This window comes from Simochromis diagramma, unplaced genomic scaffold, assembly GCF_900408965.1.
Source record: "Simochromis diagramma unplaced genomic scaffold, fSimDia1.1 OVJJ01000649.1, whole genome shotgun sequence".
NCBI lineage: Eukaryota > Metazoa > Chordata > Actinopteri > Cichliformes > Cichlidae > Simochromis > Simochromis diagramma.
In genome coordinates, this window is record NW_024387444.1 from 48,513 (window position 1) to 69,052 (window position 20,540).

The window sequence follows — 20,540 nt, forward strand, 5'->3', positions numbered from 1 at the left end:
ATCCATAAGGTATACTTAATTTTGGAGCCAGACTCAAGCCACTGCAGTTTTCAGCACTTCTCACTGGTTTGGTTAAAATACATGAGACAAAAACTGTTTTCATTGGGATGTACTTACTTTTTCACATCTTCCGACAGAAACTGTTTTTGTATACTTTCGCCTGAATGGCCCGAATGTGTAATTAATCATGTCTGTCACAGCTTTGTGGTTGCTTTAAAAAAGAAAAAATCATATGCGACAACATGAGTTTATCATTTATTTATTTAGAATTAATTCTCTGGTTTGTAACATACAAGCCTGTTGTACAAGGAATATTACAGAGAGGTACAACTTTTTACATTTGACTCTGTCATGTACGTCGGCTCGGATTTCCACTTTGATATTCAAACAAGGGAGACGTTGCTCTCATAGCTTAAGTCAGTGTCAGATCTGAAATGTCAAGAGTAGCATTAAAGGACACATGACAGTCCACAACCTCGTCAAATCACACTATGTACTATAACCACCCAACCGATGAAAGATAAGTTAAATGATCACATCATCAGGGTATACTCAGTACAGTTTTCAGTCATTCAAAATTCCCATTGAGCTGTATCACTTGAATATTTGTCCATGCATACATAGGTATATTATACGATAAAAAATATAGCATTTGGAATAAATACTGTAATCTTAGAGCAAACTGTCAGACAATACTTGTTATATACTTTTCACAATACTGTATGTACATATACATATATTTGGCTGGGTTTACAGGAACAGATAACATACATATTTAGTCCCGTGTGAAACAGATTTGGTTTCAATTCTTTGGTGCTCATGTGAAACCTTATAATATCTGGGTCACAGGGGATTAAACATATAGATTTTCATAGAGACTTATACGCAGGCACGGAAGACCAGATTCACCAGATAATTCTCGCAGCGCCCTCTCGATCGTCCTTTGGCTGTCTGCAATGCAGGAAGCTACGGCTGTACAGAGACTCTTATTTTTGTTCCTTCATACACAGACAGTCAGTGATGATCAGATGCGCTGCACAGAGTTAACATTGAGATTTACTGATGTTGTGTGAATGCAGCGTCGTTGTGGAGAGAACCTGTGCTACTTTGTGAGCCCCCACAAATACTTATCTGATTACTAAGTCAGTGTGAAAAAAGGTATTTTCTTGTGTAAATGTACTATATAAGTCAAAGTATATAGATCTATATAATATACTTCATTTAAAATGAGTCCTGCGTCATGGTCAGTCTACATATTTTTATATTTGTGTCCGAAAACATTAACTAGAATGACAAACCCCACTGCAAAAAACCCCCCAAATTAATACCAATTAAGACAAAATGGTAATGTATTCCAATGACATGATGTATCACTATGGCCAAAATATTCAACTGCTAATCCAGTTTTATTAATAAATGATAATAACAGCTGATAGGTTTGATTTGTCTGTATGCTAGAAAAATGTTCAGCGTTTCCTTTTGTTAGCTGTCTGGAGTGTAGCTTTTTTTCTTTTGTAAATTCAGACTGGATCATGGTCATAGGTCACATATATGGCAGTTGTTAAAGTAGTAAGTGGTATTCCCCTTTAAATCCCACCTCCAACTCTTTAAAAAAGAGAACAAAGATCAGAGTAGTCATAAATATGATCATAATCAGGTGAAAAGAGAGGCTTACAATGAACTTGATCGATTTGCCTATCAATTTTCTTTTCTAATTTAGGCTTACTCCCCCTATTTCCTTTGCAGTCCATGAACTACATGAATTATCTAAAATTAATAATAATAATAATGTTATATTACAGATCATTTTATGCCATTCTGTTGTATCATTTCAGCATTTCATTTAACTGTAAACATACGGGACTGTTTGACATCAGCAGCGGTCACTGAGTGGGAAACTGTAAACTTTATTTTAAAGACCGCTACTCCTGCTTTATATTAGCTCAGGAATACGAACGTAGGTTTGCGGTACAAAAACATCAACACTGTGGAAAACATCTTATGTCTTCTGTTTTCTGATTAAGGCTCGACCAAGGTCACTCACTCGACCTACTTTATGACTGACAGTAAGGTAGTATTCAATTGCTATTGCTTCTTAAAACGCAAACCCAAGTCCCAGCCCTACCTTCAAACCTCGGGTCAGATTTACCATGTTGTCTTACTGTTTATGAAATGAGACCTCACGAAAGCAAGGACGAGACGATGTGTCTTGCCACGCGTAATATATATAACCAGACTCATTCCAATGTCTGCCACATCCACTGACAGTCTGTGTCTGTTAGTCGTAAAGCCCATGCCAGTGTATTTAAACTTGCTACATTAATTTCCTGGAATGTGTCACAGCCAGCCTGACATTCATTGTGCATTTTGTAGCAGTTGCATACATGGTTTGATTTTAAAACGAGTAGGCGAACAAGGCATACAATATATTTGAACTGAAGGCGGGAGATGCAGAGAAAGAGAGAGTCGCTATGAGAACAGACAGTACTACAACATACTGCTGTTTAGTACTATAAGACAGCCAGTAGGGGGAGTAAACGTATTGGCATGCAGTACAATCTTCATAACAGAAGAGCGTTGTCTTTCTTCAGCCTGGTCATGTTGTGGTTATAAAAAATAGTTTAATGTCCCACAGAAAGGATTTGTTTCTCATTAACACACAGCTGATGAGCACCCATGTCCCACATGTGAAAAGCGATGGGTACTACGGCAAAAACGATACACTGAATGTCAAATATATTCTGTTATAAGTTATATTCTGTTATTTAAATTCCTAATGAATGCTTTTCGGAGATATATAATTTCATCTGGACACCAATATTATAGAGGACTATTTACGAAACACATCAACAATTTAAAAAAAAGTGCAGTAGAAAATACAGTTTTTGTGATTATAATCTATTCTACATAAAGTATGTCCTCAATAATGGCTTATGTCCAAATATGTAAAGACTGATTTCAATGTCATGAAAGGGAAAAAAATAGAAATAATGTATTATTTCATATTCTATATTTGCAAAGGTAGGTCATGTGCTTAGTATTTTGCTTTAAGAGTTAGCTGATGATAGGAAGCAGCAGTTCAGAGGCTCTCTCTGTCCACTTGCTAGGCCGCCCAATGTGTTGTCCTGCTTTATAGTCTCACCCTGTGTCCTACTTAACATCCCGTCAGTCACACATGACACTGTGGAAACGTCTTCTCATCAGGCTGTCGGGACCCTCAGCTGTGGACCTGAGCGGTTGATGCAGCATATCCATCGACACCCACCAGCATTACTGGCATAGACGTGGAAGAAAAGCTCCTGCCACGTCTTATGATGTGTGCGGTACCACCGTGTGTTTATTTCAGTGTTTTCTCCCCACGTTGGCGGCCACGGTTAACGGAAACAGAGCAGTTGAGCGGTTGAATGGCGAGCTGGGATGGTTTGGAGAACTCTGACTCAGAGGAGGTCTGCGGTGCTTGTGGACTCAGACGTTTGGACCTCAGCGTTGGCCTTCAGAAGGTCAATTATGTCTTGTTGAGAGGCTCCTTCTGCCACCAACAGAGCCGTCTGACCGTTCTGGGGGGAAAAAAACCAGACGTTTCAAAACACTGCAGTGACTTTTTTGAACCACACAGTGGCAGTGTTGTTTTGGGCTAAACATATTCTCTAGTAACTGAACATCAGGAGTATGGTGCATGCTGAACCTGCCCTGACTCTGTATACTAATAAACCCTTTTTACATCCTACAGCAATTGTCTCTGAAATAATAAAGGTTTTAAGCCTGGGATGTTTTGTATTGATGTTAAGCTTAATACAGGTAAACCTTGCATTTTGCTTATGAAACATATGTAAGAATATTTAGAGTATTTTTTTGTGTATTTTCATCTTGTGTTGTTACTTATTGCACAGGCAATATGATAAAGTAGCGACAGGGATAACACACTGTGACCAGTATGTGATTGATCTCTTGAAAATGCACTCAAATATCTAATCACTGCCACTGTCACCTACTTACTTATTTGATCATCTTTATTTTCTTGCAAGCATATTTTTAAAAATTAATATGCACAGATTACAACAATGTTGTTGTTTTTTTAATGCAGCAAAGTAAAATAAATAAACGCTGTCGGGCTTGTGCTGTAATTATGTACCGTGCGAGGATTTATGGCAAGCACTCAAGTCGCGCTCTACCAGCAATTATCAGAAATAAGAACGCTTATCGGTGCTTGCGTCCTTACGGATAACAATCTCCCCAACCCGCTGCTACAAACGCTCTTCAGAATGCAATCACTTGCAAGCACATCTCCTTACAGTTTAAGAAATGCACTTGATGCCAAGACGTCAGTCAAATGATACAGCTGACAGATCTGCAATGTCAGGATTCTGCAAGAATATTTTTGCAGATTACCTTTGTGTTTTTTCCTCCTTCTTTTAATTCTATTAGGCCACATCCTGAGACATGAGCATAAATGTTCTGTATCACATACGGTGCCTACTTTTAATGTTGTTTTGGGGTAAGACGCAGCACGGTGTTTGTTGCAACACTGTTGCTACTCTTCCTGTGGCATTTACAAAGACTCACCTCCACACCTGCATCCATCCTGTTTTTGCCACAGGACACTAAGTGTCTTTGCTCTCCATTTAACGCAGCCAGTCCATTTGCCTCTGTGTTTCTAGGACTGCTCTCATTACAGAAGTGCTTCGGCAGCGTAAAGCACCGGCCATGATGTGATCACTCTCTGACTGGGGAATCTACAAACTGGAGAAATCAATGCACCAGGCTGAACAATCAATCTACTTTGTGTGGGCCAGCCATCAGTTCCCATATCCCTATAACCTTACTGAGAGCCCACAGTCTGCATTTTTGAGCGAACCAGGTGGTAAAAGCCATGTGACCATTAGTCGAATGCGAACAGCGAAGAATTACGTGCTGAAATTAATTGCTGAAAGTCTCATAAACGAGAAGTAAAACATCTACAAGTTTACAACAAGCCACTAAATGGCCTGATTTTAACTGCACAACCTAAAGCTATACCTTATCTTTGAGGCTGGTATCACAGCGACCTGTCTCCAGCAGCAGGCGAGCGATGTGCGTGTGCCCGTGCTCGCTGGCACACATCAGGGCCGTTGAGCCCTCGCGGTCCTGGGCATTTACATCCGCGCCGCAGCTCAGGAGCAGCTTCACCATGGCAACGCGGCCATGGCTCACCGCAAGCATGAGTGCTGTCTGGCCCGCCTAGAAAAAGAGTGAGAAAAACAGAGATTAGAATTAAACAGTGAGAGGGCAGGAATGATGGGAAGATATGTATATCTTACATGCAGACAGAGAGAGAAAGAGTTAAATAGTACATTAACTTGTTATACAAACATGCATAAATTTTCGTTCTGGTGACCTTGATTTGCTTCTGCAGTCCTTTTCATGATTCCTGTATGGTCTCCACTAAAGGATGTCTTGCAGTTGAGGACATGTATTTACTTCCTTTTTCTATTTTATTTTATTTGTACAACACACCAAACTGTTTGATATCCGTTTTATTTTTAGTTCATCCAGCGTCTAAGTGCAACTGCCGTCTGTATACACACCTGTCTGGAGCGTGCGTTGACATCTCCCACTTTCAACAGTTGCTGTGCCACTTCAAGATCATCGGGGCTCTCAGCAGCCGTCAGAGCAGCCAGCATCACTGGAGTATAGCCTGCCTTATTGAGATTGTCTGTTTCGCACAGGCCTGAATGTACACAGAAAGTGATGGAGTGAGTAAAAGAGATGAGAAACAAAACGTTTGCACAGTTATAATCTTTTAGTTTTTTAGTTGGATTTGTCGTTCTGTGTGCCTTTCCGTCTCACCGGTATCCAGCAGCAGTTTGACCACAGGGAAGTTGGAGTGTGACACGCTGTAGTGAAGAGCCATATTCCCATTGCCGTCTGTCAAGTTAACAACATATGGCAGGAGAGTGGGTGTGGTCATCCCCACTTGTCGCAGGTATAATCTGACAGTATCTGCCTGTGAGTCTTTTTGACTGGAGACTCTGAACCACTCCTGGTAGAGCACCACTAAAACCTGGCGCTGAGGAGAGAGACAGAAAACAATGGAAAAACAAAAACTTACCATAGTAAAGCGGGGTTCGATTCTATTAAGTCCAATCAAAGAAATCCTTACCATTTCTTTATCTGGGGATGAAACCTCCTCCATGCGGTCCTTTACATAAAGGCATGCGTCTATAAACCCCTTGTCGACTTTTCCCCTGAAAACCAAAACCATACAACACAGCAGGGATTAAGTATGGCCAAGCCAGCTTCTGTGGTTCATGTCTAAATTCTGTCAGAAATGATAACAAGAAAATACAAGAAAAAATGGCTTGCACGCCTCCGTGGCTTACTCACATCACTCAACAGTCTGACACATTGATGGCACACGCAAACCTCAACAGTTACAGTTTGCTCTGATTCACCACCCATTAATATCCAGAGAGCGCTCAAACTGGCCATCCATCACGCAAACTGAGCATCAAGCCTGAGTGGGTCACAATGTGACCTGTACTAGCTTTCCAGCTATAACACCTATACACATATAGAAGCACATCCTGCACATACCCACAGGAATGATCAGACAGGTGCTGAATGATGAGTTAATATAAGTCCTGCTTTCTCCTCACTGCCTGGGCCCATGGCCATCAGCCCTGTCTGCATACCTGAGACTGATAAGTGATCAGTCAATGACAGGGAAGACAACACTGCTAGTTATTTGCTTTGTCCTAGAACAAAGTACGTCTGTGTGACTATTGAGCACCCTTAATCAAGGAGTTTAGTTGCAAGTTGGAATATGTGTGTGCTTGTGTGAAGCTTACAGTGTACTTGTGGCGACAAATGTTGCCATTTTATTATTGTACGATCTACTGTGCAATATAAAGCGCCTTGATGTGACTGTTGTTGTGATTTGACGCTATATAAATAAAACTGAATTGAATTGAAATGTCAGTTTAGTGTGTATATATATTACAAACACATTTATGGCGATGAATGTGCACAAGATTTAAAAAAGCATGAGTGTGTATTAACTGAATTCCCATGCATGTAAGTCAAAGTCCCAATGTAATGCCTCCGGTGCATGCATGAAGCATTATTCAGCGCCTGTCCTATACCAACTATATCAGATAAGGCTGCATACGAATGACTGTTCCAATATTTGTACCTGTGAGCAGAGAATGCAGTCTCTATTTAGAGAATTTACACACATAAATATTTAGTAACATTTAACACTAAAAACCATCTTGTGTTTAAAATTAAGTATTTACCAGCGATATAAATTCAGAAGTTTAACAGTTTGAATCTGAGCCTTCAGTAGTTTGATCAAGGTGTTGATAGGTTTTTTAAAAGGTTACGTATTGCTGTCGGTGTCGAAATAAATGTTTAATACAGCATTGTCAATTTAAAGATTAATCATTTAAAGATAAAGATACCATTTAGTATAGCACAGCTCTTTTTATAATGGCCAACAAACCTCTATATAGCTTGATTTACTGGCAACTGCTTTGTTAATTGATAAGTTGTGAATTTGTTTTTTCTTTCAGGGTGTAAAGGTAATATTGTACCGTTCACAGTGCCTGTGATAACTAAGTAGCATAAACCAGAAAAAATCTAAGCTTGATCCATCAATATATTTATGCTGGCTGTAGTCATAAAATGAGGGAAATAAAGTGAAAAACTTGCACTACAATCAGCTAATTTAAGTTTGCGTGCAGGGGGAGAAAACTTGTGGAGCGGTCTAGAGCTCTTCAGGAGTGGAGATATGGGCATTTAGGTGTACAATGGTGAAGTGCAAACTGCCTCCAGGGCAAAAACAGGAGCATAACAAGGATAACAAAAGCTTGGCTCTGCACAGATATGTCAGCAAAGGTAATGAAAAACCCAAAGTGATATTTATATGATATAAGCTGAATGCATGCTGACCCCAGTCCTGCAGCCAGAGCCTGAACTTCAACAAGTAACAAAAGCAGCTTTAAGCCTCAGTTTTTCACTGTATGTGTTTGTACAGTAGAATTACTCTGGTGATTGCTTTAAAGCCTTTTTGGCTGGTTTTCATTTTTGCTTTGTGTTGATGGTTTTGTGCTCATAAATAGTAAAAGAATGATCCTATGTATTGTGTCCTTAACATAAGTATATTTGCTGGTTTGTGGAACTGTAGACTGAGGTTTCTATAACTGGTAATTAAGTGCCAATTTGTTTCTGGTCATTGCAAAAAAGTAATGAGTAGTGTAACAAGTAACAAGTGCAACAACTTTTTTGAGTAACAACCCAACACTGCTTCTAGCAAATTCTGCAAATGTGGTTATTTTTGTTCTATATTTGTAAAATAATACCAAATAGCAGTTCATGGAGAAACCATTTGGTATCATAGCAGACCCAATCCTCAGTTACATTTATGAGAAACACATAAAGTGCAACACGGTAACTCAAGATTATAATTTAAGCTCTGCTGTCGGTCTCACCCTCCAGCCTGCTCTTCCAGGAGCTCCTGGCTACTTTCTGGATCCAGCAGACCTCTTTCAGTCTCCTTCTCTTTAGCCACAGCACCTCCTCCCTCAGTTGGGACCTCTGCATCTTTTCTCTGGGCTTCTGCTCCCTCCTCTGGCTGCTTCTCAGGCTCCTTCTCAGGCTCCTTCTCAGGCTCCTTCTCAGGCTCCTTCTCCACTTCTGGTTCTGAGCTATCTTCCTCTTCTACCTCCACCTTTGACTTCTCATCTCCACTGGACTCTTCACTGGATGTCGTCTCATATCTTAAAGAGAACATAATAAAGATGACGGCAGATTCTATAACAGCTCCACAGAAATCATTCAAATCATTCCACAAGGTAAAGCTAAGTTTGTACAGCACTAGCAGCATCACTAAGGAAATGTCTAAGCAGGTAAAACTAATATTAAGTCAATGTTAAGTCAGCTCCAGGCAAGACAGGATAAATACTAACAGGTTATTCCCCTCTAGACTTCACAAGTGAGATGAAAAAGATGTTTGCCTTGTGCAGCCTTGCCCTCATATCCTAACATAAACATAATTTAAACATACATAAAAAGCCACAGACATGTTTGAGCACAAACATAAGCAGCCTTGAACAACATACAACCTTGTTCGTTGAGAAAAGGCTAACGATATGCTGCAGAGGCTGCTGGAGTAGCATGTATATAAGTGTGATTACTGGGGCGCATCATCAAGTCACCTCTGTAAGGCCAGTGATCAGATAAGGTTATACTGAATACCACTGATTCAGACTTCTTGTAGACACACAGAGACAAACTGAGACACCACAAGAGACGTTCAGGGGCCACAGCATTCTCGAGATTCCAGAGGAGCTCAAGGGAGAGCAGAGATAGGTTAGACTATACAAAGAGAAGAAGTATGAACAGCAGACCACTTCCTGCTGTGGGCAGAAGCCTAAAGATAGTCAGAGAAAATATTGTTGCCTGACATGTTTGCCTCATTATAAATAACATCTGCATATTTCAGGATTGGGTGGGCGGAAGATGGAAATGGTCAAATATTTATAGAGGTTGAAACGAAACCAAAAGAGATGTACACTAGATGTCAAAAAGTTTTATATAATCTAATTTATTAAACATATTAGTCCAAGTTTATAAGGAATAGATTCTCGCAATACCATAAAAAATCTGTTACGTGTTCTTCTGAATGTGGGTATGTTTGCAGATCATTGTGTTGAAGGGAGGAAAGAATGGACTACACCACAACAGTCTGCAAAAACACTGCAAAGGTGAGCAGGTCATAAAACAGTGAAGCCCAGGAATGTAAGAGCAGGAACACGGGAATAAAACAAATGCTATGCATGGCAGCCATTTCCGTCATATGCAGGAGATTAAAATAGCCAGGAATTTAAAACAGAAACTTTTTACGTAAGTGATGAGAAATACTGTAAACGACCACAACAGGATATGAAATCATGCTGTAAGCATGACCTAAGAACAAATGCAACTTTATAGCAAGTCTTTGTGCCCAAATTTTACTTTGAAGGTTAGTTTTCTCATATCTTGTAGTTTTCCTGCTTTTCCTGCTTTGTGATTGTCTACCTCATTAGTAGGTAAATCACCAGAACCAATACTTATCTTCTCAATAACAAAACTTTGAAAACACAGTGGTACTTTTTTCCCTTTTCCAGTAGTTTAGATAAAGTTAGTTTAGTTGTTTAAAGAACAGGATACGCGGATGCTAATCGATGCTAAAAAATTGCTAACACATTAAATACCCCTTTGCAATATTACTGATACCAGCACAGCAGCTTAGACAAGAAGCCTCTCACTCCACTAGCAGCTAACCACTTGAGCAGCAGCACAACAAAGTCTGCAAAGCATCTTAAAGATGACACCGTAAAGATATTCTTTATGAAGAATTTTTCAGGTCAATAAAGCCTGAAAAACATTTAAGTATAGTGAAGTTATATAATTGAGAGAGAAAAACCACTTAACTGAATTACTGAACTGCCCTTGAGTTTTATTTCACTAAAATACAATTCCTTCCTTAGATTTAATAACAGAAAATTGCACTGTGTGAGCAATGCCAGAAAAAAATTGAGAACCACTGCCATCCCCATACTTTAAATTCATAAACACACACACACACTTCAACCAGCATCAGCAAATGCTGACATAAGCACGCTAGCACAATCACCTAGGTGCCATCAACAGAAACTATGCATGCATATCACATAATCTAAACACACATTAATGCAGGCATATTAGCACACCAGCAGAAGCAGCAGCAAGGTCAGATTCAGGACAACGTGTCTTTAGTGAGCCTGACAAACAGCAAGAAGCAGATGTCTGAAGTACAGCTTAATATCCAAGTTTAAAACAGTGACAAAGCTGACGCATACATGGCTAAATGACAAAAGATTAACACTGCTGCACAGACAGTTTTTTGTCTTGAATGAAAAGAGTGTTTGTTACGAATAGACCTCATGTAGCCTGAAATACAGCTGCATGAAAATCCAAACTGTCGCCTGTGGATTTCTACACACAAAGATGAAGAAATCAAATAACATCAAATCAAATTTCTCAGACAATCCTGTATCTTTTGCTCTTTCTGAATTTTTTCACATAATGTGTGGTTATGTGGATTAACCACAACATTGAAAAATACATTTGTGGGTAATCCATCAAACTTGAAGCCCCTTTGCATACAGTAACACATCAAACCTAATAACAAATACTTTTAATGAACTAAATCATGATAAAAGGGGATTTTTTACATTAATCAGAAGTGGCAACACATTATTTTTCCTATAAGGATGAAGACTGACAAAAGCATGAAAATATAAGTGCACAAAACACATTTCAGCCCACACAAAGATATAAATCACAAAGAGATTGGACGATGACTAAAAAGAAGATTTTACCCTCCATTCACCCCCACAAACTTCAGGTTTTTCTTGGCTCCCTTGTTCCCCTGCTTGCCTGCTGCACCATTTTTCTTCATGATGGATTTGAGACCTAGTGAAGAGGAGGACAGAGCGAGAGGCAGAGGGGAAGATGAAAAATAAAAATGAGGAAAGTAAAAATTAATAGGGTTTCTGTGGAATTTGGGTGTGTGCATGTATATTTTGTGTGTGTGCTCAAGTTCAAGTTATTTGAAACATCCTCACAACTAAACAGTGTGATATGAGTCAGAGGACTTCACACTGTCTCAGTGTTTTAAGATCTGTCACCTTTACAGGCTTATGGTTAGAATAAATACAGCCCCATAACATCAGTGATGCAGGTTTTTGAGCTAAGTACTGATAATGAGCCCAAAGGTCCATTTCTTCTTTAGTACGGAGGAGGCGGTATCCTTTATTTCACATTTTAAATCATCTGACTACAGAACAGTTTTCCACTTTTCCTCATTACATTTTAAATGACCTTTGGCCCAGAGAAGATGGTGACGTTTCTGATTCATGTTCACAGCTTTCTTAAGTTTTAACCTACATTTGCGTATGGCTTCATGAACTGTGTTCACAAAGATTTCTAGAAGTGTCCCTGAGCCCATGCACTGATTTCCATGACAGAATCATGCCTGTTTTTAAAGGTCTGCCACCTCAATCACAAGCATCAAGCAACCAATATTTTGAGCCTTGTCCCGTGCGCACAGAGATTTCTCCAAATTTGCAGAATCTTTTGATAATATTATGCACTGTAGATGATGTCTTTGCAATTTAGCATTGAGGAACATTATTCTGAAATCATTCTCCAATTTATAGATGCAATTTTTTTGCAAACTGGTAAAATGTTGCCTCTCTGCGATGCTCTTTTTATACCCAATCATGTTACACACAAGTTTATTATAAACTTTAGTCCCAAAATGCTCCTCTAGCTCTTTTTTTTAGTACCACTTACTTTTCCAGCCATTTGTTGCACCTACCTGAACTTTTTTGACACGTTACTGCTATCAAATTCAAAATGAGCTAATAATGTTTCATTTGATATGGTTTCTACATCCCATTATGAATAAAATATGGGTTGATGAGATTTGTAAATCATTGTATTTTGTTTATATTTACATTTGCACATAGTACACTTACATTTACATTGTTATTGACTTTTATCTCATTAGGTAACAGACAACAACAATTTGCAAACGGCGACTGTATTTCTTTGGGCTAGTGTTATAAGTATGTCTGTCTGCTTGTTTCTGTGTGCTCTTGTGTCTGTATGTGAATGTCAGTGATTTTGAGCCTGGAAGATATTGGGAAAAAAACAACGAGTAAGTACAGCCAATCAAATGATGTGGAAAGCTTGTGTTAACACAGAACAGAAAAGCTAGAGCCCCATTTGCTATACTCTATACAAAGACAACAATTAAGACTGCTGAACTGAAATCTAAAGCACATACTTCAGTTTTTAATTAGATTTAACTTTCCAAGTACACACTAAGGCCTCGAAGTATTCTCCATGGAAATATATACAGGTCAAGACTATACACCTTATTGACAACATCCAACCTTGACTCTGCCGGGCCCATTTATGTATGTAACTGCCCAGGAATTGATTCTGTGTGGGCTCTTATGCTGACTCCCTTTGGCTGTGAGCCCAGTATAGCTGTCTCAGTTGTGCGTGACAGCAGACATGGTGCAGAGTATCTGTAATGTTTTATGCAAGGACACAAGACCGTAGCTTTGAGCCAAAAAATACCAGTTTAAAAAAAATTCCCAGGGACCACCATCTAAGAAGAATGATGCTTTTAGATCTAGTACCTCCCAGGAGAGCAACATGGAGAGGAGGGTTAGAAACATACTTGAAATTTGAAAATATCCTTTTCCTAATTCCTAATAAATAAATTAGTTGTGTGATTTAACCCTCCTTCGCTTTGTCAGAGATATTTCACTCAAGGCACAGATTGACTAGAATGAGTGAATTCCTCAATGCAGCAGTAGGCGTTTCTTTTTAACACACACAGAAGATGATAAGACGTTTAAAAGGCCACACTGGGAAACTTCACATCAGCCATAGGCACCTCAGAAATGGGTCTGAAATACACACATCTCAAACCTGACTTAAAAACACTCCTGTACCACACTGTGCTCCCGGCACTGAACTGTAGATGAACTTTGAAAATAAAATATGTGTGTGATAGTTGAGCGAGTGAGTACCATGACCAGAAACAGGAGAGACATATCAGGGGAGGGAAGAGAGAGGCGTCATCTGTTTGATATATGTGTGAGGACCGGTGTTTAAGGATCCATTTGACTGTGTACTGTAAACAGATGCTTAACCACACGTGTGAACTTTGCCGTGTGATTCTGTCTTTGCATATATTGTGGGGAACAAGAACTGTGTACGTGTGCTCTTGAAGGTCACTGAACCATGTCATTTTGACAGTTTTTAGTAATGTGTGATTTTTTCCACTCTTGTATATAACAGAAAAAAATGCCTATTCCCAGCTCCCCATCCCTCACCCCTCCTCCACTCTGCACTTCAGAGTAAAACTGACATTTACTGTAGCAACAGTGCTCAGTGTATTTTGTGCTCTGCGTAATATGTCTTATATTAACAATGCCTGCGCTCTCCAGAAAGAAGAGGCACATCAATTTCAAGATATTAACCTTAAAAGAAGTTAAGCAATGTCATTTATTTCTATCGCGATCCTATTACAGCATCTAATTTCATGACTAAGGCACACTAAAACTTTTGTAGTACTTTTGTAGTACAGTACTATTCATAGAAGCAGGAGAAGTGATAATTTGACAGCATATCAACTTGAGTATAATGTTCCCAGTAATTGAATGGGAGCAGTGTGGTTTCAAGTTGCAATGAAAAAAATCTGTGCTGTGAACACACCATTTGTAAGAGTTTGCAGGGGTAAGATGCGCCTATACAAGTGAAACCATGGATGTTTGTCTAACCACACTGAAAATGTTTGGCTGTTTCTGCAGGAGTTCTTTTTAGGGAGAGAAGTCAATGTTTCAGGCTAATGAGCTGTACACATTTATAATACTTCATGACGATTATAGATCATAAGGGACATGTTGTAATGAAGCGGCATGGCTAATGCATCATTATGCTCCTTGAAAGGATTTATTCAGTGACTATAAGAGAGAAATGGCTTTAGCTAATACAAATAGGTGAACAGCTATCAGACAGATGAACCACGGGCCTACCTTGTTCTTGCTGTTTGCTGGCAGCAGCCGCTTTCTGGCTTGGGGAGTAGAAGGCAGAGAGGACACTGAGGGAGCTGACCAGTTGGCTCTGAATGGAGCTCATTTTGGAAGTACCAGGTTTCCCCGCTGGTTTCCCTGTCGCTGCTGCTGCTGGGGCTGCTTTCCCCGCTGGCTTGGCTGACGTTGCCTTTCCAGCCTCTGCTCTTTTCCCTGTCGTCTTTTTCTGTGTGCTCGCGCTCTCCTGCTGGCTGGCTGTTTGCTGAGTGCCAGAGCTGCTTCCGAGATGTGCCCACTGCTCTCCTAGCAGCCCCGTTATCCGAGTTACAACTTGACCCAAAGCTGCAGGCGATGTTGGTGATTCGCTGGAGCCTCTTCGAGGAGCCTGGGCCTCCCCGGTGTCGCGACGTGAACCCTGGGCTTCGCTTGAGCCACGGCGCTGAGCTGCTTCACTGGAGCCTCTGCGCAGTGACTGTGTCTCACTGGCATCTTTCGGAGGGGCCTGAGCCTCACTGGAGCTTCTACGTGAACCCTGAGGTTGAGTTTGAGCATCGCTTGACGCTTGGCGAGGTGATTGGGTCTGGGCTTCTCCCGATCCCCGTCTAGGAGTGTGTGATGCACCAGACACCCTCTGCGGTGCTTTCAGCTCTTTTGAGTCCCGCCGAGGTGCAGAAGTTTGAGATTGCGCTTGTATTGATTTAGGCCTGACTTGGACTTCACTAGAGCCCGGAGACACGGCCTGAGTCTCAGACTGAAGCCGAGATTCAGACTGCTTCTCTCCAGACCCTCCAGGAGGTTTCTTTGCTATAGTGTGGTCCTCAACCTGAGGCACAGACGGTGTTTGATGTTTTACCTGTGTTTCAGAGAGCTGTTCTGGGGACCGAGCTTCAAGCTGAGCTGCACTCTGTTCCTGCACCTGGGGCTGGGTTTTCGTCTGCGGCTGGGTCTGAGTTTCACTGGATCCCCTACGAGGACGCACAGGCACCACCTGAAGTTGAGGAGGTGACGGCTGAGTTTGCTCCACTGAGGGTTTCCTGCCTCTTTGTGGTCTTACAGGAGCTGCTGTCTTCACAGCTGAATTCCCCTCAGTTACTGCAACAGTGTCAGCGGCTACAGTTTCTTTGACTGCTGCAGACATAACCTCCCCGGCTCCTGTTTCTTTCTTCTCTGTAGTCTCAAGGGCAGCTGGTCTTGTTTCAACCACTTCTGTAATTTCTTTTGTTTCTGAGTCATCTTGTTCAGAACTCACTTTAATCTTATTTTCTTCTGCTTTAGCAGCCGAACTAGCGCACTCTTCATTCTTTCTAACAACATCTAAAGTTTTTATGCTTTCTACAGCTGCCGCTGAGCTTTCTGATAAAACCTCAGCAACTAAACGTTCACTCTCTCTTTGAATTCTTTCGTATGTTTCCCTGTCTTCTGTTCTTTCGCTCACCACGACTTCGTCTCTTTGGCTGCCTGTGTTCTCACTCACTTGACTCTCTGCTTCTACACCTCTGGCTGGGTTGTTGTCATGACGTCTCTCCATCTCTGTCTCAGTCTGCTGGTCTGCTCTCTGGGCTGCCTCTGTCTCTGTCACTCTGTCCACAGTGCCCACCCTTTCTGTCTCTGTCCCTCTGTCAACACTGCTGGCCCTCGGTCTGTGAGGATGGTCCGTCACCATCTCGCCTTCTGTTTCTGTGACTTGGTTTACCCTTTCGGCCACGGGGGTCTCGGTCATCTGATCCAGGGTGATGATGCTCTCGGTTAGTGTGCCTCGTTCCATGCTGTTGGCTCTGGGCCTCGGTGGACTTGTCGCTGTTATCGCCGCCTCCATCTCTGTCTCCTGGTCATGCGTGTCAGCTTTTCCCGTCACTGGTCCTTGATCTGTACTTTTAGTCTCTTGTTTTGGTATGCACACTTCAATGCAGATTTTATCAGTGTCTGTCCCCTGATCTACAGTACCAGGCGATTCTGTCTCTGTTTCTTGGTGGGTAAAATCTATCCTTTCTGTCACTGTCCCTGTGTCAATGCTCTCTCTTCTTGGACGTTCGTGTGCGGTGCAAACCTCCACTCTCGTTCCCTCACTCAGTTGTAGTATTCTCTCCTCTTTTAGCTTGTTCTCCTCTATTTGCTGTTTCAAACGAGCATTAGTGCTCTCTAGCTCCTGGCTAGCCTGAATAAGTTTAGCCTCTAGTACTGTTAGCTTCTCCTGCAACTTCTGCATATCATCTGGATCCTTTGGTTTTCCTTCTTTTGCTGCAGTCTCTGTTTCTTTTAAAGCCACTGTGATAGATAGTAATTCCTCCCCTGAAATGTCTCGTGGCAGTTTTTGCACTGTCTGTCCCAGTGGACTCTCTGTTTCTTTTTGTTTTTCAAGTATGTCCAGCTGCAGTGATTGTCTCTCCACTTCTTGTGCTGACGACATGCTACTTTCTCCTTGTGCCGAGATCTCCACTTCAGATAGTAACACGTTAGTTTTCTCTGTCTCACCTTGTTTCTCCTTCCCTGCAGCTTGGTTTGATGGCCCAAGACTTGTGTCTTCTAAACGTCCAGTGGGTTGAGTCTTTAGGACTAACTTCATCTCCTGTGAAGGTCTCTGTCCTTGCGATTGATTATTTGTCCTAGAATCGTAACCTGTTGGTACTGTAGCAGATAATTTGGAAGCCTGGGCCTTGGCTTGTGCTTGTAGCTGAAGAAGCAGCTGCTCCCGCTCCTCCCTCAAAGAGCAGATCTGAGCTTTCAGTTCTGGGATGGTTTTGACCTGTTCCTCTAGCTCTCTGACCCGCTTCAGTGCAACAGTAATCTGCTGGTGAAGACCTGCTCGATCTTGGGGAACACAGCGTCTTTCTGTTACGTCTGGTGAAGCCCGGAACATGTTCTCCGTTGAGCCGTTTTCTGGTGTTCCCAAGGTGCGGTCAGGACTGCTTGAATCTGAACTCTTACGCTGCTGTAGCGTGATGGGCATGCTCGATGCTCTGAGCAGATTTGGACGACTCTGAATCTGAATTCCCCCAGTTTTGTCTTCAGCACCGCGAGCCCCCGCGCCTACTTCATCTTTGGGTTTAGTTGAAACATAGCCAGTTCCTTGACTTGTGGTCCCCCTGCTGCTCTGGCTGGAAATCACGCCTTCATTTGCTCGAAAGTCAAAGATCTGTTGAACCTCTGTCACTCGTGATTTAGGTTTGGGACCCAGGGTAGATGTCCCAGACCAAGTACTGTCCTTTTCCTTTGGGGGAGGCCTTACTCCATGCCCAGGAAGACTAAAATTTCTGGGCAGAGTGCTGAATTTAGGTGGGCCCTTTACCCTGCGCTGAATGTGGACCCTTTTGATTGTGTTGCCTTTTTCAATATCATCAACATACTTGAGGAAATCAAGATCCAGGTGGAAGCCATAGGGAGTCTCCACTGAGTAGGGCAGCTGCTTCCTTTGAACACCACCCTCACTGGCCTTGGACTGAAAGCCATTGGCTGTAAGAATTAACATCAAATGATTCATTAATGAAATAAGTCATTAGTTGGTGCTTATTTTCATACTTCAGTGACTAGTCATAGTAAAACTGTAGTATCCGATATGAAAGAACTAAACATGTGCAATTAGTTTACAATAAGAACATGAACCAAATCACACATCATCAGCATTATTAATTCTTTTCACCCCCTCGTGCAACCAGGCTGTACTGTGCCGAACACACAGTGCTTCATTATGTAAAACCCGATCACTTACTGGGAAGTAATTATCATGCAGTGATTGCGCCAAAACAAACTAATCAGCATGTAAAATGCTGCTCATGCTGTGTCAACTTATGAATGCAGTATGAGACGGGGTGGTTATCACCTGAAGGAAATAAGCCCATAGCTGTTTTTGGCCACATGAAAGGAACAGCGAGATAAAAATGTCACCTTTTATGTCATGAACTAGATTATATATTGGAATAAAAGCAAAAAATAGAGTCTGACTTATTAAGCTTCTCACAGTTGTTAAAAAAGGTTGCTGCACATGTTAGAAGCAAAGAGGATTGCTTGTTTAACTACAGGCTTGGCGACACTCACCACTTTTCTTGTCCATCATGGGAGGCCGAGTTCTCAGTCATCTACTTGTGTTTGCTAGAGTAGGAGCTAACAGCCTGGGAGGAAAAAAGCAGAAATGAGAGAGAAACATGAGAAACTGAAATATCGCCCACTATTATTATGCAAATAGAACCAAATTCTGCAAGAGTAAATTTATGGCATTTACATCATGCCTTTGGACTTTTTTCAATATCAAGAAAATGGCAGTTCTGTTAAATCAAACAAAACAAACCAAGACAAAAGCATGTGATCTCTGCAGATAAAGGACCAGAAAATGTTTCACAGTGAAGTTATTGCTTTCCAAGATTCTCGTAATATGATTTCACTGATTTAGTGAAGCCACCAAAATAAGACAAAACAATTTCTTAAAGATATGATATTTTTTTTATATATATAAAACAGGCAGACTTAATACACACGACTGTTATATTTCAACTCTGGCTCTCCACAGTGTATCTGTTATCTTGTCTTCCTCCCCTCACTCTAAGGTTGGATGGCTGCGCCTCCCTGAGCCTGGTTATGCTGAAGATTTCATATTGTCAAAAGGGTTTTTTTTTTCCTTTCCACAGTCGCCAGGCACTTGCTCATGGGGATCCCCTGATTTTTTGGGTTTCTCTCTATTATTGCAGGATCTTCACCTTAAAATAGAAAACACCTTGAAGCAACTGATTTGGTGCTATCTAAATAAAACTGAATTGAACTACTGTGCCTCATTAGTTTATTTTTATTAGGAAAATGATAAATGGATGCACATTGTATGTTTAAAAATAAATATGCAGTCACATATTGTACAGTCTTGGGTACCCCACTGAAGACGAAAAACATTTAGGTCTGCCAAGAAAAAGCAAAAATTAGTAGCACATTGCAGTTAATTGCAGTGCCGCTGTACCCATTAGCTTAAATTTGCCTTTCGTCAACCTTTAGGATCCACTTAGGTCAGCACAACCGAGGACAAGCTCACAAATGTTTGCATAATTTGTTCCACATGGAGAAGCCAATAAACCAGAGATGCTATGACTTCTTTTTTTACAATTAGTTTATTGCACAGTAGACCTATGTGAGAGGGAAAACAATTCAGAATGTGGAGTCAAAACTTTTAAGGACTAAAAGCTTCTAATAAAATATCCAATACTCACAGTAAAAATAACGGCAATTTGCCCAACTTTGAGTGAGTTGCACAGTTCAAATCCATATTAAATGAACACGAGCAGCTGCATGAGCAGCCAAATATCAGCTCTAAGGCTATTTAGAAAATAGGCACACATTATTCACGCAATTTCCATGCAAATTTATGGCATTGTAGAGGATACCTGCTATGTATGAGACATATAGCACATAAGTGCCCGAGGCTGTGCTTTAATAAGCACTAGAGTTCAAACGTCGACACCTGAGGTAGCTAAGAGGCTTAAATTAGCATTTTCATTATTTTTAGGAGTTCCACAACCATATATGTAGTATATGAATACTACAGATGAGTGTTTTACACTCCTCACTGATGCTCTGTATTCTATAATACCTCTAGCACTCAGTTTCAAGTCACTGCAGACAGCTGATTCGATGGATGCAACGGTGCAACAGTGAAAGCCATTTTTCTTGTTTTGATGCTGTATTTAGATTCAAAGAAGATAAAAGTCTAGTGGGAATATGGAAACGCTGTCTTCCTAGAGGTAGTTTCCCCATTTGTGATGACTTCTTTGACGTGTGGATGAGAACATTGAAAAAAAAAAGTCACCCGGATGAAGAATCTCACTACTGACTAACCACTTGTCATTTTTGATCACCTTTTCAAGCAACCATGCACCAAATTAAATCAAATGTTTGCACCACAAAGTGCTGAGATTATTTTGAAGTAAGTTCGTGGTCTAGTTTGTGGGA

General features: G+C 41.0%; 1 protein-coding gene across 5 annotated transcripts in view; it reads right to left on the bottom strand.

Annotated features, from left to right (window-relative positions):
* Positions 1–243: 243 nt before the first annotated feature.
* The window catches only part of kank4 (KN motif and ankyrin repeat domains 4), a 78,380-nt gene continuing 58,083 nt past the window's right edge, over positions 244–20,540 (bottom strand). For all 5 annotated transcript variants that reach the window (XM_040013603.1, XM_040013601.1, XM_040013604.1 and 2 more), the window contains exons 2-10: positions 18,648–18,721; positions 14,619–18,065; positions 11,382–11,475; positions 8,469–8,756; positions 6,140–6,224; positions 5,827–6,046; positions 5,565–5,707; positions 5,017–5,217; positions 244–3,557 (exon numbers count right to left, since the gene is read on the bottom strand). In XM_040013603.1, coding sequence (XP_039869537.1) covers positions 3,438–3,557; positions 5,017–5,217; positions 5,565–5,707; positions 5,827–6,046; positions 6,140–6,224; positions 8,469–8,756; positions 11,382–11,475; positions 14,619–18,065; positions 18,648–18,666 — 4,617 coding nt within the window. In that variant the 5' untranslated portion in view covers positions 18,667–18,721 and the 3' untranslated portion in view covers positions 244–3,437. The remainder of the gene's footprint in view (positions 3,558–5,016; positions 5,218–5,564; positions 5,708–5,826; positions 6,047–6,139; positions 6,225–8,468; positions 8,757–11,381; positions 11,476–14,618; positions 18,066–18,647; positions 18,722–20,540) is intronic.